The sequence below is a fragment of the Brienomyrus brachyistius genome, chromosome 20 (genome assembly GCF_023856365.1).
Source record: "Brienomyrus brachyistius isolate T26 chromosome 20, BBRACH_0.4, whole genome shotgun sequence".
Taxonomy (NCBI): Eukaryota; Metazoa; Chordata; class Actinopteri; order Osteoglossiformes; family Mormyridae; genus Brienomyrus; species Brienomyrus brachyistius.
This window is the reverse complement of record NC_064552.1, coordinates 3,588,568-3,603,283: the sequence shown is the minus strand read 5'-3', so window position 1 is coordinate 3,603,283 and position 14,716 is coordinate 3,588,568. Positions and strand designations below refer to the sequence as shown.

At 49.3% G+C, this 14,716-nt stretch overlaps 1 protein-coding gene across 3 annotated transcripts in view; it reads right to left on the bottom strand.

The window, feature by feature from the left end:
- Positions 1-14,716, bottom strand: part of kcnip2 (Kv channel interacting protein 2) — a 71,282-nt gene that overhangs the window by 30,326 nt on the left and 26,240 nt on the right. The window contains exon 1 of one of the 3 annotated variants that reach the window (XM_048988135.1): positions 7,519-7,764. The exons of the other annotated variants lie outside the window; for them this stretch is intronic. Coding sequence (XP_048844092.1) covers positions 7,519-7,606 — 88 coding nt within the window. The 5' untranslated portion in view covers positions 7,607-7,764. Of the gene's footprint in view, positions 1-7,518; positions 7,765-14,716 lie in introns of those variants that run through there. 3 annotated transcript variants of the gene reach the window in all.

Genomic DNA, 14,716 nt, shown 5'->3' with positions numbered 1-14,716 from the left:
GTCTGCTCCTTGCAGAAAGGTCCACAGCCCTGCAGATACTCATCAGCACCAACGCAAGAAAGATGGTAAAAATCAATGCGATACTGATTGCTCCGGGTAACAGCAAGACAAAGGGGGTATTGTGGAGGTTTCCCACATGGGTGCGTGATGCCGTCTCAGACAGAAAGCAGGTGTCAAGCGCCACCCGAACGTGACCTAAAAGAGACGAAACCCCTATGAATAACACTCCTCAGAGTGCGTCAGTGTTTTGGAAAATGTTCTACTGGGTTATCAAAGGTAGTTCATAGCAATTACGACCCAGTATACTGAAGCTAGGTTAGTCTGCAGGTGACGAACACATTTCTTTCTTTGGGAAGTACTACAAATACTTTCTTCAGAAGTGATACTGTAAATGCAAAAATCAATCCTCTGGTTCCTTCTTGGTACTATTAATTAATACTTGATCTTTCTGCTGTGGTAATGATGAATTGCGCTGGGATTCAAACAGTTTCATTTATCGTTCTTTAAACACCAAGGGAGATGTTTTCCCCCCCGCCTTTCATATGAAGATCTGAAGTTCCTTATGATCGGCCCCAAACTCTCTGGATCCATGGAGCAATCTGAGCAGAGTGAGATCCGTCAGCCTGGAAAGGAACCGGGTCCTGACCACTCTCCTGCTTAGCGCACAGGCAGCTCCACTTTCACAAGGGCATTTCTGCCCCAGCTTGGGGGGGGGGGGCAACACTCTCTAGGTCTCCCAATGGGCATATGGGTGCTCAAAGTCTCACAGGCATTGGGAGAAGTTGGCTGACAGAAGAACCGCAACTTTAAGGCAAATCCCAACAAAGAAAAAAAAAGTTCTTTTTGTTCCATCCCAGGCTTTTTCTCAGACATCCAAAGTAAACAGTGTATTATGTCAGCCGTACCTCTAGGTTTCTGGGCAAAGTCTCACCGGCTTAAGTCAACAAGAGACATTTGCTTCCCCAACTTGTGCCAGAAGTGTGTAGGGAGGAGGGCTTATGTGCCGCGCGGCTTGTCGCCTTGCTCTGATATTGATTATTGTTCCCCCAAATGAATCCGTTCTCTGCCCTCTGAGATCTGACAAAATAACATTTCCGCTTACCAGTGTTTACAATAACAGAAAAGCACAACCCCCCCCCCCCCCCCCCCCCGGCTACCTGGGACCCACCCATCAGGCATAGGCGAAAGCCTCACTGGAAAAGGCCAACACTGCACTTCCACAATCCCCACAGCAGGAAGACACCGACAAAGAAGGACTACAGCGTACTAGCAAGGAAAAGCGTGAAAGAGTTTGTTAAGATTCATACAGTCGGACACACAGGGAATTAAACATGAACTGATCGGGTTGCAAAGGATCTGTTTTTTTCTGGACAAACTCAAAAATAAGATAGCCGGGATCATTTGGATTCATCTGGCAGGCAACGGGACGACTGGACCAGGTTCCTTACAGAGAGGAAGGCTGGTTTTCTGCTGCCCCTATTTTCATTTATGATCAAATGTGAGTCCACCAGATTCAGCACCGGGGAGGGGCTTTGGGAAAAATGTGGTGAGTTGGGGTGGGGGCGATGCGGAGACTGCGTGACTGACTTGGGTGGGGAAATCGGGTGGGCAGGAATGCTGTGCTGTTTACATGCCCCTATTCCTTGTTTGTTCGACGGCTATAAATTTTTTATTACTAGCTTGAGTAAACCTGCCCAGACCGGCACGCCATCCATCCAGTTCAATCCCAGCGCTTGCTGTAGATGGCTCAATTCATTCTTCTATCTTCTTTTTCCCTAAAATCTCCCATATCTCCGATTGCCGTGTGTCCCCACTGTGCTCCGTTTGCCCTGTCTCTTCCCTGTCCTTGGAATCCTGACACAGCCTCCTCGGCCCCCAAATTCCCCATTTCCTGCGTCACGTGGCTCCGCTGTCTGAAATGGGCATGAATCTCTAGATGGGCAGGAATTTCACTCATGTTTAACCCAGAGATAAAGTGTGATTAAAACCTAAAGCTTCACCCTCCGGCAGTGTGTCAGTGGGGAAAAAAAAAAACAGCTGAGGACCACGATGATGTGTGTGTGTGTGTGTGTGGGCGTGCATGTGCATTTCAAAGGAAGCGGGAGCCAGGCTTTCTGATTCAGTATGCCATGTGTCAGGGTGACGAAGCAAGAGAGCGCTGTAGGGCCAGCCAAACTGAGATCCAGCCAGTGCCCCCCTCCCCTTCAAAAATAAACAAAACAGATCAAATATTAAAAGAAAAAGAAAAAAACTGGCTTTACTGCCATGACCCATCCAACCACACAAGACCAAGGCTTCCGTCTCCACTCTCTCCTTCAGTCTGCCCCCCCTCCCTCGCCCCCGACTCTCAACAAGGTTTTATTTATAGAAAACGTGCAAAGCCTGATTCACTGACATGGAGGCCGTGAAGGTGATTTTTTAAACCCCCTTCCTGTCTGGCGAGGTGGAGGGCGTGCGGGGAACGGAGCTGTGTCTCATTAGCCCGGTGTCACTTAGAGTGCAGGCTTGTGGGCTTTTAACCCCTCGTGTGCCGGCGCTGTGTTCCGTCGCCCTTCACGGTGGTCACTCCTGAAGCAGACCTTCAGGGGTGAAGAACGAGAGCAGAAAGTGTGAAGCAGGAGTGTGGAGAAGGATGGGCGTCACTACGTAAATGCTCAGCAGATGGCCTCATCGGGATGTCAGGCCACGGGGGTCGAGCCATTTTCCCGAAAGGAAACACAGAAGCGGTAAAAAGAAAATGTGGAAGAAAGAGATGATGTCATTGCTGCACAGAGCCGGTCTGCAGGGCCGAGTGCAGAGGGATCGAGATCACAGAATCCCGGACTAGACTGCTCTCTCTCTCTCTCTCTCTCTCTCTCCTCCACACACCCACCCACACACACACACACACACACACACATTTGTGTTCATATCTTTGTGGGGGTCGTCCATTCATTTCTAAGGGAAAAACTCTAATCCCAACACGACAACCTTAACCCCTCCCCAGCCCTAACTTTAACCATCAACAACGAAACACAATCTAACACTTTTGACATTTTTCGTTTTTGACTGCATTCGCAGATTTTTCTATAAAATTCATGTTTATATTGTGGGGACCTAAAAAATGTTCCCACAAACTAAAAAGTAACAGGTTTTTACCACGTTGTTGTGACCTTTGGTCAATACAAACCCACAGACAGACAAATCGACAGATAGACACACACACACTCACACACACATTCCATGATAGAAATCCAAATGTAACTCTGGATATCTTAGGTACAATTGTAGCTATGAAGCTACATAAGATTTACATAATACTTTAGGTTTGTGTCCCCAGTAAGCGGCAGGGCCATGTGAAGATGTAGCTGGCTGTGGGGGGGCAGGTCTCCGCTCCTGGTGACTCCTCCCTCTCCACGGCAGCCAGATTGTAAATGTCCTCCATCTGAGAGTCTGTCACCTACTCGTCATGTTCTCTCCCACTCCAGGTACGCTTTCACGCATTCGCAAAACGTCTCCCAGGGGTCATGAGCTCTTCCTCTGAAGTCCTCCTCCACCTTCATCTTTGTCTTGCAGGAATTCTCTGGGATTCCACGGTCTTCTGTGTTTCCTGCTTCTCCTTTCGGCTTGAGCCGCCACCTTCTGTCGTGGGCTGGTCTGTTTTATTAATGCACCTCTAGCCTGGATGTGTGTTTTATCTACATTAATGCACTTTGATCTGACTGTATATCCAGAGAGACAGCATAGGTTGGCTCAGGATCAGGTTGGCTACCAAGTTAAATCTGTTGTATCCCTTTTATTTTCTTCCAAAACAACATTCTTTGGGTCCAGTGCATCAGAACAAGCCTTTGGGCAAAAGGCGCAGGATTATCCTGAAAAGTGTGTATTTTGTACATAATGTCAGTTTGGGGGCCAAGGTGGAGCTCACTAGGAAGAACCATCTACTTTCAAGAGCCCAACCTTTTGTACACAGGGTCTGAACAAGGAAGCGTGAAAGAACATCGAAAGAGAAGATGGCAAAAGGAAACATAGGACAGACTTGGATGCTTCTGTTTCAGAAGCAGATTCTTGCATAGGAAACTCGGGAGGCATCCCCAACACCTGATGAGGATGGAGAGTATCCCAGTGAGAGTATCCCAGATGCGGAAAGGATTCAAGGAATGGAAACACAGAAAAGGCAACATTTTTCCAAGTTACAAGACATATGCATTATATGCTAAGACAAACACTACACTTGACAAAGGCGTAATCGGTTTTACGTCCATATATACCGGCTACAATGTGACATCACAGGTACGGATGCCCCTCTGTGTCTGACCAGACGCTTCCTGAGCCGAGCAGCAGAGTCCCGCAATCCGTCTTGCGCTCCGTCGTTCCCTGCGGCTCCCGCGGAGATCCGAGACACGCTGTCGGCTCGTGTGACATGTCACGCGTTCAGACACGCGCTTCGCTTGGTAAACCGACTGTCAAGCGTGGAACGAGGGTGCCTGTGGAGCTGTGTCGTGTGCGGTACCACAGTACAGCTCAGGTTTGGCTGAGGGGAGAGAACACTACCCCCCCGCCCCCCCATTCCATAGCACAGAGGCAGAGACAAAACATACACACGCATGGAAACACACAAACACACACACACCAGCCAAACAAAAAAACGCTAGCCGCAATGTCGGATATTGGATGTTGTTCTTGCACAGTCCCGGTTCTGGTTCTGGCCCAGAAAAATCACTAAATAAAGGCCAGCCAACATTCTACGGGCAGGACCGGACTTCAGTCCGACCATGGCGTGCGTGGGGCGCGAGGACCGTGCCCTTTGAGCTAGCCAACTAGCAGGTGACACCCAGCACCTCAGACTGGTCCATCTGCATGACTTTGGCAGACACACGTCACAAAGGCCCAGGGGAAAAGAGGGGACTGAAAGACAGGGGTGGGGGATTTAAACAGGCAGTGCGCATTCTGAAACACACAGTCCATCAGCAAGAGCTTAACCGGAGCTTTCATAGAGACCTGCTGTTTCTCCCCTATCATACGGCTCAGTGCTTTACTGGAACACTTCAGCTCGCTGATGGGTACGTCGGCAGGGTCCCTCCTGGGACCGAACTAGTTCTTATGGTCCTTAAAAACTACACTTTCCACTGACCACTGTTTATGCAGGTCAGGGTCACCTGCAGCCTATCGCAGGCAGCAGAGGGGCTGCCCTGGACAGGATGCCAGCCAATAACAGAGCGCGCGCACACACACACACACACACACACACACACACACACACACACACACACACACACACACACACACACACACACACACACACACACACACATTTCTATTCATATCTTTGCGGGGATGGTCCATTTATTTCTAAGGGAAAAACCCTAATCCTGAGTATGACAACCGTAACCCCCACCCAGCCCTAACCTTAACCATAAGTAGCCAAACAAAAAACACAAATGTTTCACCATTCTTAGTTTTTTGATTGCAGTCACAGATTTTTAGAAAATTGAGTTGAGAGACATTTGGTCCCCACAATGAAATATATACATTACCCACACACTCACTCACACACACACACACAATTTGAGCAATTTAGAGTTACAATAAAAGTATGTCTTAGGACTGCAGGACGAAGCCCACAAACAGAGTCAGACCCCCACCCTGGCGACTCTGCCACACGTTCAGAGTCACAGTGCCCTGAAACCCAGGGTGATACCGCAAGAGACCATGAGATAATGAAGCTAAGCTATGCTAAGGCTTAGGACGGGAGCGCATTTTAATCCGGCCCCCCGTGTCACTCAGGTGGGGGGGTAAACACTGGCACGGAGGGAGCATTTTCACAGCGGCTGAGCAGCTTCAAGGCGCCGGATGTGGCTGAAGCTGAAATGAAGCAAAGAAAAGTAGGAGAAGCGGCAGAGAGAAAAGCCAGCAAGCCCCCCCCAGAGACGAGATGGAGGGGTGGGGGGCTGGCACCACTGCAAACATCACACCTGACCAGCCTCCACAACCAAACCCCGCCCCCCCCCCAAAAAAAAAAAAATCACGTTCCTTGGCTACTCGTCACAAAAAAAGGCCAGTAAGGCACCAGCCCCCCAGGAAAAAGTCATGTACAAGACCATCTCCATGGCAACAGCAGCAGGTGTAAACTAAAAAAAATAAAATAAAATACAAACAGAATATTCTTATCGCGGCAAGATGAAAACCTCGTCCGGACAGCTGTGGACGGAGCAGGTCTGAGCGCCCCCCACCCCCCCCCATTTTTACCTGAGTCGCCCGCCTGCAGAGCCCAAATTATTCATCAAGGTCATTTATACCGCCCTCCCGCCCCAGCTGGCGGAGAAACATCCTCTCTTTTCTTCCCAGAAATGGGAAGCGTGAGAAGCCAGCGGGCAAAGTGTCACGGAGGCGCCCAGAGCGGGCGTCTCCAAAAGCCACCGGAGAGGAGCTGCTCGGATTCCTCTTAACAACGACCAAAGAAAATAATCATTCAACATCTGCAATTAGAAATATTTGAGAAGCTTTACCAAATAAACCTGTTACAGGCAGCTTATAGTTCGCGTCCGGCATCCGGCTGGCTATTCCTCACCGCTCACCTCTGGTTAACCCCGTTTAACCTGGTTATGCAGAAGTGCACGTGATTAACCTGATTTAACTGGGCCATCCTGGCTGATTACCTGGAAAACATGGCCTTTGTGGAGGTTATTAGCTAAATGACCGCAATCTTCACCCTGAGTGCCGCCCCAAACTCGCCAGTCCAGGTGGACGGGGGTAAGAATAACAAAGGAGCGTAAGGGGCGGGGGGCTGAATGTCTGCGGACCTCTCCTCCTTCTCTGAGCCTGGGGGGGGGGGGACTGTGCTCCGAAACAGCCACTCCCACGCAGGTGGTGCACTAAAGCTCGCCTTGGTCACATCCTGCAGAGGAGAACCAAGGGCCAGCTGGACCTGAAATCCTTCACATGGGGGGGGGCAACAGAGAACGAGATGGGGGTCACAGGTCGCAAAAGCTGTACCTCTGCCACGGATAGAGACGGCTTCCCAGCCGCGTGACCCGTCCTCCCCCCCATCAGTGCTGACCTACTTAGCGGTCAGGTGACAGTCCCTGGGAGGGTGACGCTCGTCTACACACCTGCCCAGAATGCTCCGCTTCCACCTCCCGCGATCACCTGCGAACGCTGTGCTGGTCACTGCCATCAGGCCCCCACCCAGTACTCAAACACTTTTTGGGGATGGGGGAAGCACAAAAAAAAAAAGCCCCAGCGACCCCATATCATCACCGGGGGGGGGGGGGGGGTCCGACTCTACATTATTCAAGGGAGGAAACAAAATTCTCGAGCTGAGCATGAAAAGCCCACCTGGTCTGAAGAAGAGGAGAAGCACAAACCGAAGTGCCCCAAAGTCGGCTTCCCCCAGCAGAGGGTGGACGGTAACCTTCTCTGCCGCTACTGCAACGCCGGCGAGCCCGGGCTCCATCTCGCGAACCCAGGACAGCGTGGCGACCTCTGCAGTGAGGACCCCCCTCCCCCCCGGTCCCCCCCGGTCCCACAGCCCCCTACCTTCGGTCAGCGTGCCGGTGAGCAGGCGGTAGACGTAGCGCCCCACTCTGCTGAGGCGCGTGCGGCAGCGCCTTCTGCACTGGCTCATAGCGCTCGCGGCGGCGGCTGTGCGGGAGGGGGAAGCGATCTCCGGCGTGCGACGACTCCGGATCCTCCTGCCGCTGTGCTGCTCCCGTGCTGCGCTCACACACACACGCACGCAGAAGCATGCGCCGCACACGCACACGCTCACACACACAAGCGCAGCTCGCGCCCGCCCTTCTACCGCTCGGCTCCACCTGTGGGGCGTTCCGCTCGACGGAGAGAGCCGGTGCTCCGCCCCCCCCACAAGTGACGTACTGCCCCCACCCCCCTAACGTACACCCTGGAGGAGAACTGTCATCACACATCCTCAGAGTGAAAAAATCTTAATAAAAAAATGCTAAACTCCAGACTGAAGCGCCATAGCGATCATGCTAACCGTGAAATGCTTCTGCTACCGTTTTTATTTCTCATACTTCCCTAAGACTGTATATTTTTTACGTAATGGGACAGACCGAGGGCCGAGGAGGCGCTTAAAGGGAGCAGATGATGGCAGCGAGCTGCATGAGTGCTCCTCCACCAGTGATGCGGAGGGCCAGACAGCCGCCGCCCTGCATGTTTAGAGCTACGAAGAGAGAGAGAATCAGAGGAGCTGACAAAGCACTGAGGTCCCACTTCCCACCTGGCAGGGTGATGCCTGGTTTTCAGTGAGGTCACGGTGGGGTCACCGTTGGGTCGTGTCGGAGTCAGGATTGTACCAGGAGCAGTGGAATCTTGCCCGGGTGAAGCCAAAGACACGTGCTGTGAGACTAACTCAACCAATGCCCCCCCTACCCAGAATGCTCTAGTTCAGTAGCGGGTAAAACAGAGAACATTTACTAATGTTCTGACCCCGCATGACCTTGCAGGACGCCTGGAGGAGCTGCGTCCCCCTTCATCTGTTCTCCTTCCCAATCCCCCTCCTTCCCTCTCTCGTGACTTTTTTCCGAGGCCAGATTTCACTTTCATATCGCCTGGGCTGCTGTGAATTAGAGGTGATTACAGTCGCCCCGGCAACCGTGGACTCGGCGCTGCATGCCCAGCCAATCCCTGGCCGGCTGCAAAACCCAGTATCATTAAGGGCAGTCCAATGGCACGATTCCGGAGGAGCACAGCGGCGGGCATCCGAAGGTGCTGGCGAGGACACCTCCCAAAGGCTGCGATACAGCCGGAACCACAGGTCCGAAGGCTGTGCGCTGCATCCCACAATCCAAAGGCACGTTCATTAGGTGGATTTGTTACTCAAAATAACCCCAGGGTTTCTATGACGATGCGTGTAGAGGTATTGTACATTGGCATCGCCCTCACTAGGTAAGCAGCGACTGAAAATGGATGGATAGATTGATGGATGGATGGATGGATGGATGGATTTTTCAGATCAAATCTTAAGGCTCACAGAGACCCTTCACATTAAATCTCTCATTATCAGCTGATTTTTGCTATTTTTTTTAAATTAAACTCATCTATTAACCCTAACCCTTCCTACCAGGGGCGTCAGAAGCATTTTGAATATGGGGGGGGGGTCCAAACAAATAATTCTGAAATGTGAGCTGATAACGTCCCCCTCAGATTTAAGGGCGCGACGCCCATGCTTCCCACACACTCTGACCACTGCTACAGGAGCTCTCACGCATGCTCTTACAAATATTTCCATCTGTATTTATTTCTAACAGCATCTGCCATAACATGTAGCACTTCCGTGATTAAGACAATTTGTCGCCATTACAAAATGCACAAACGGCTTGGTTGATGGACAACAGCACTGGATTACAGTGAACTCCAGAAGAAGGCCCAGACTTCAACCCAACAAGATTTTTTGGTATGAACCGAAACACAGATGTGGTCGCAGTGAAACATCACCGCGACCACCTTCAAATGTTAGAGGTATTTTAAAGGACTTGGACAGAATACTAACAAGCTTCCACCCAGAAATATAGTGCATAAATCACACGTAAATATTAATTAAGGCCAAACAGGGGCCAATGCACTGGTGAAATCCATCTGTATCTACACCTGTGACTTGACTCTTGGGAGGATAATTTATATGCGGTCATATAGATGAGTCAAACTAGGACCACCAGCAGGGGGAGCCATCTGTGTGTGTGCATAGCAGCAGGACATGTGGCTGTGCACTTGGGCGTGAACAGTGCCAACCAGACTGGGCTCAGTGTCAGTGCACTGTCCATTATGCGTGCGCCGGTAAGGTCATGGACTCAAATCCCAAAAAAGGATATGGTTGCTGCACCGTGCTGATGAATCGCGACCTGAAAATATGCTGAAAACAGGAGGCAAACGACTAAACCAGCAACGATTCCCTCTCCAAAAGACATCCAAACAATTAAGAGGCAGCCGATAAAATGAATTGCAGACTAGCGGAATATTCACTTATTCGTGCAGCGGGGAGAACATTTGTCCGTTTCATCTAGGACTCCTCGTCTGAACATTCCGCACGTGCTCCTTCTTGACCGAAACGCTACTGTACAAGACGCTACAGTGCCATCGCCCCACATGCCTCTCTCCAGAAACTCACTGTCACTCCTGGCGATGATGTCATCACCAAATCGTGCGGTGGCGCACGAGTTGCCACGGTTACAGGACCTCTGGCTAAGACACAGCTGGGCTGCCTCGACGTCAGAACATTTCTCTGGGGGTTAGATAAACAGAACACTACTAATTACAAAGGTATTACCGCAGGACAGTACCAACTTACTGGGGCTTAACGCAGCACAGATACGATCGGCGCAGGAGAAGTGAGGATCTAAGACTAATAGGGGAATATAAATTAAACATTTGTTTCAAAAGATACAACAATGGTGTGATTGGGGTTTATTGGCACAAAAATGGTGCAATAAAATAAACTGGGAAGCTGGTGTGAAGATGGCACATAATGCAGGCGACTGCAGGGCGCTGTGAAATTATTTGTACAGCACTAACCTGCAGTCCCCGCGGGCAGTGTGTGTCTGTGTGTGTGTGTGTTATGTATACAGTATGTTGGGACCAAATGCCCCTGTTATTTTGAAACTGTGGGGACCATGTTTTCAGTCCCCCCCCCCCACAAGGGAAAAGTCAGTTTTATCACAATGTGTAACTGCAATCCAAAATCTAAAAATACCAGAAGTCTTGTATTTAGTTTGCTTACTTTTGGTTTAAGGTTAGGGCTGGGTGGGGGTTAAGGTCGCTGTGTTGGGATTAGGGTTCTCTCTATAGAAATGAACGGAGTGTCCCCACAAAGATACGAACACAAATGTGTGTGTGGCATTCTGACATCATTCCGAGGAACACGCCGTAACTGAGTCAAACTGAAGCATAGAGTCAGCAGGAAACAATTAATGATTTATATTAATTAAGATAAGCAAGTCTGCCCCTACTGCTCAAAAGTACTGTGTCAGGTGTTTAAACCTGTTTTACTGTAATCCCACGGCAGGTGGGTATACATTCATCCTGTTATGCCCTGTTTCAGATTTAAAGCTCAATTTTATTGTAACACCAGAGAGGAGATTTAAACTTCCATTCTGTCATAATCCTGCAGCGATTATTAATACCGCTATCCTACTGTAACCTGTAACCCACAGCAGGTGTCCGAGATCAGTCGATGCCCGGTAAGTAGGTAAACACCGTGAACACAGCATAATTAGTCGCATTGACCCTTACAGGCTTCGGTGATCGCATTTACCCATGGATCAATGCCTGGTGATGAGGGGAGACAGGGAATGCTGATAAGGGAACCTGCAGCGAGACACAATAAGACACGGCAGCTCGCATGACTTGTGACCAGAAGGTTCCGCCCAAATGGAATACAGCTAGTTGCTAAAGCGTTACGTAAGACGTGAGCGTCCCAGAGGGACACAGACTGTCTGGCCCATTCAGACACTCTAGGGTGAGCAGTTGCACCACAAAGCATGTATCTGCCTGTGACTACTAGCTTGGGCTATGACAACGACTCCGCTCACAGTTCAACTACGATCACGACGTCTGTAAATCAGTAAAGCAAAGGTGCTGTCCCAGACTGAGATATGTCGCTCCAGGGCTCAAGACTGCCTCAAAAATTCGGCCACAACATGATAAGAAAATACCCAGCTTGCCTCGTCAGTCTTCTGCGGTTCCGCGCGCTAATCCGTTACTGAGACGCTGCTGCCATCTATCGCATAAAAGCAGCTACTGCAAGCCGGCGGCCCCGAAAAAAGCGCGCGAAAAGACACACGAATCACGAGTTTTTTTTCAGCAAATTCCTCCTTGTTTTTTCAAGTAAACAATTACTCCACTTCCAACATTTACCCTTAGACATTGTGGTGCTCACTTTATAAAATTGTATTACAAGTATTTTCATTTTTACGTACTTTAAAATATAAATGACCTCATTTGTATGTGTATTGCTTTGCGTGTGCCAAACAAAGACAAATGTAAATGTAAACGAATGTAATATTTCACATGCTGACTCGCAGATGAATGTACATCACTCCTATAGGTGTATAATATGCAAATCGGCCGTGAACGAAGAATCACTCAGAGAATCGTTGCGATCATGAACGAATTATCGTCGGGGCCCCTTCACGTTTTTCTGGTCGCACCATTTCTTTCACTGATAAACCCTTAAGGGTGTGTCTGCAGCTGCTCTGACGTCTCCTTTATTGTCCTGCCTCCATTTCTGCCGGCGTTTCACATGTCATTTCACTTACTGTCTTGACGCTTTTATTCATTGCGAAGCGCACGGAATTGTGCGCGGTAATGGAAATTGTCGATCCTTCAGTGCAGCCCAGGCCCTGCAACACAACCGGGATCCCACTGTGTCCGGCACGTTTTTATTCATCTGTCAGATCCTGCACATCATCAAGTACCCTCTAGTCGGTGGCTATAACACAGGGAAAAGACGCGAAATGCGAGTTTTTGAGCTTAAATAATAGTGCGGAATCTGACTTCAGTCTTCCCTCTGTGTGTATTTTCGGTGCATGTTGTGTTTGGCAGCATATAGACTAGAGGCGAACGATGGAAACAGTAGATATCGCCATATTTTCTGCTCGAAGGTTCTCACAAAAATGACATTTTAAACGGAAATGTATGATGCATGTTAAATGTAGGTTTCCAAATCCAGCATCCAAAAACCAGCATCAACATTCTTAATTTCTTTAATTAATTTCTAAGCCAGAAACGACACTACTGTTCAAATGTACAGTGTATCACACTAAAGTAAAACACAGCTTAAGAATTGGGCATTTGCTTGTTGCAACTACTTGATGATATTTTTCAACAAACTTCCATTTCTTCAGGTACCTCTGAAGCAGGGGTGGCCAATCTTATCCAAAAAGGGCCGTTGTATATGCGGGTTGTCGCTGCAACTCCTTAATTAGATTACTAATCAGAGGACTGACTGGCTGAAGAGTCCTCACACCTGGATTTGAACAGTTGACCTAAAGGTTACCCCAGAAACCTGCATACATACCGACCCTGTGCGGATGAGACTGGTCATCGCTGCACTGAAGGATCTTCACACAACTGTTATACGGATTTTGGACAGCAGGGGGCGCGCGTCCTTTCCGATTAATTCGGCCTTTGGTAACCGATGTGTCTGAAAGTGACCGTTGTATCGTTACTGTTAATTAAACGTGATATGTCTCATTTTTGCAGTTAATAAATAATTTGGTTATTACACTCCATCGTCTCCAACTATGCCTCATGAATGTAATTTTGCATAAAGGGGATTACTGTTAAATATCTCTACCCAAAAATGACCCTAAAAGTTGAAATACGAACAATATTCTCCATAATGTGCTTCATGAAATTTTAAAATCCATCAAAAGGTTTGACTACATTACGCAGAGTACATAATGAACGCCAACGGAAGGAGCCATTTTGATCCAGTAGATGGCACTGTTGAACCACCGTGTGAAATCGTTTTCCGGCCTGCCTCCCTGAAGTAGAATACTTCTCAGCGTTTAATGTGCTCATTACACAGTTCACTTGCTATTGCTCTATATCTTTTAATGATACGACCGCAGTGGGTGCCTCCTCCTGGCAATACAGGCTAACGGCGCGCTAATGCGCACCTGTCGCAAAACTTATAACGGTCTAAACAAGCAGAGGCACTGGCGCCGCGGTCATTGAGCTGAGGCTCGGGTTTCAATGGGGTCGTGCTCCACCCACAACCCTTTTAATTTCACACTCATAACTGCTTTGGGTTATGACTGCAAAGCACACCGGAGTAACCTCACCCACGACCATTATTCCAGGCTCTATTTTACGCTGATAAAGACAGCTGCTGCTCTAATTGTCTTTATCGTGTTGTGTCTGTTTGTTTTTATTTTCCTTCCCCCCTTTTTTTTACTGAACTGAGAGAAACCATTAGCCACCAGAGGTGTCTTTGAGTGGAAGAGATGCACCACTGATGATGACTGCCAATCTTACTGCTTGGGCTACAGTCTCTCCTGTAAACTCCACCCGCCCACCCTCCATGCTAGCATAAAGGCGGGGGTCCCTCCGTTCACCGGCACGGAAAATGCTGGACCCCAGAGCACCAATCTATAATCCACTTGAGCCCCTTATTCACAAAGCGTATATGGTGAGGTATATGAATGCGGTGATCAATGGCTACATCTAGCTATCAAAAGCACCACATCAGACGTCATGTCTCATGCCTAAATGCCAGCAGCCCTTTTAATCCATCAGCCAAAATTTACTGCACCCCCCCCAACCACCCCCACCTCTGTGGAAGGCAGTCTGGGCTGCAGTGGGTTGTATGTAGGCATAGAGGGGCAGTGGTGGGTGTTGGTTCGGGATCTGAGACATTCTGTACAATAGGAGGTGGAATTAAGCCACTCGTGCAGTTTATTTTCTTTGCGTAAAAGCTGCTCCAGACATTTCCTAAAACCCCCCACCCTCACACATTAACGCTTTAGTTCACGTTACTGCCATGGGCAGGCCCCCCCCCCCCCCCCCAGTGGTCAGAGGAACCACACAGAATGCTGCCATTTGCTCGACTCGTTTGGCGACGCCCACTCCGGCCCTCCAGCCAATCACGCCACTTCTTTCATGTCACACCTTCACCGGCCAGTGGCGCGTTTCCCAAAAGTGCAGTTGCTAACTTACGTTAGCAGCTTACATAGTTGGAACCATGCAGCTGAATGGATCAGGCCATGTACGTCGC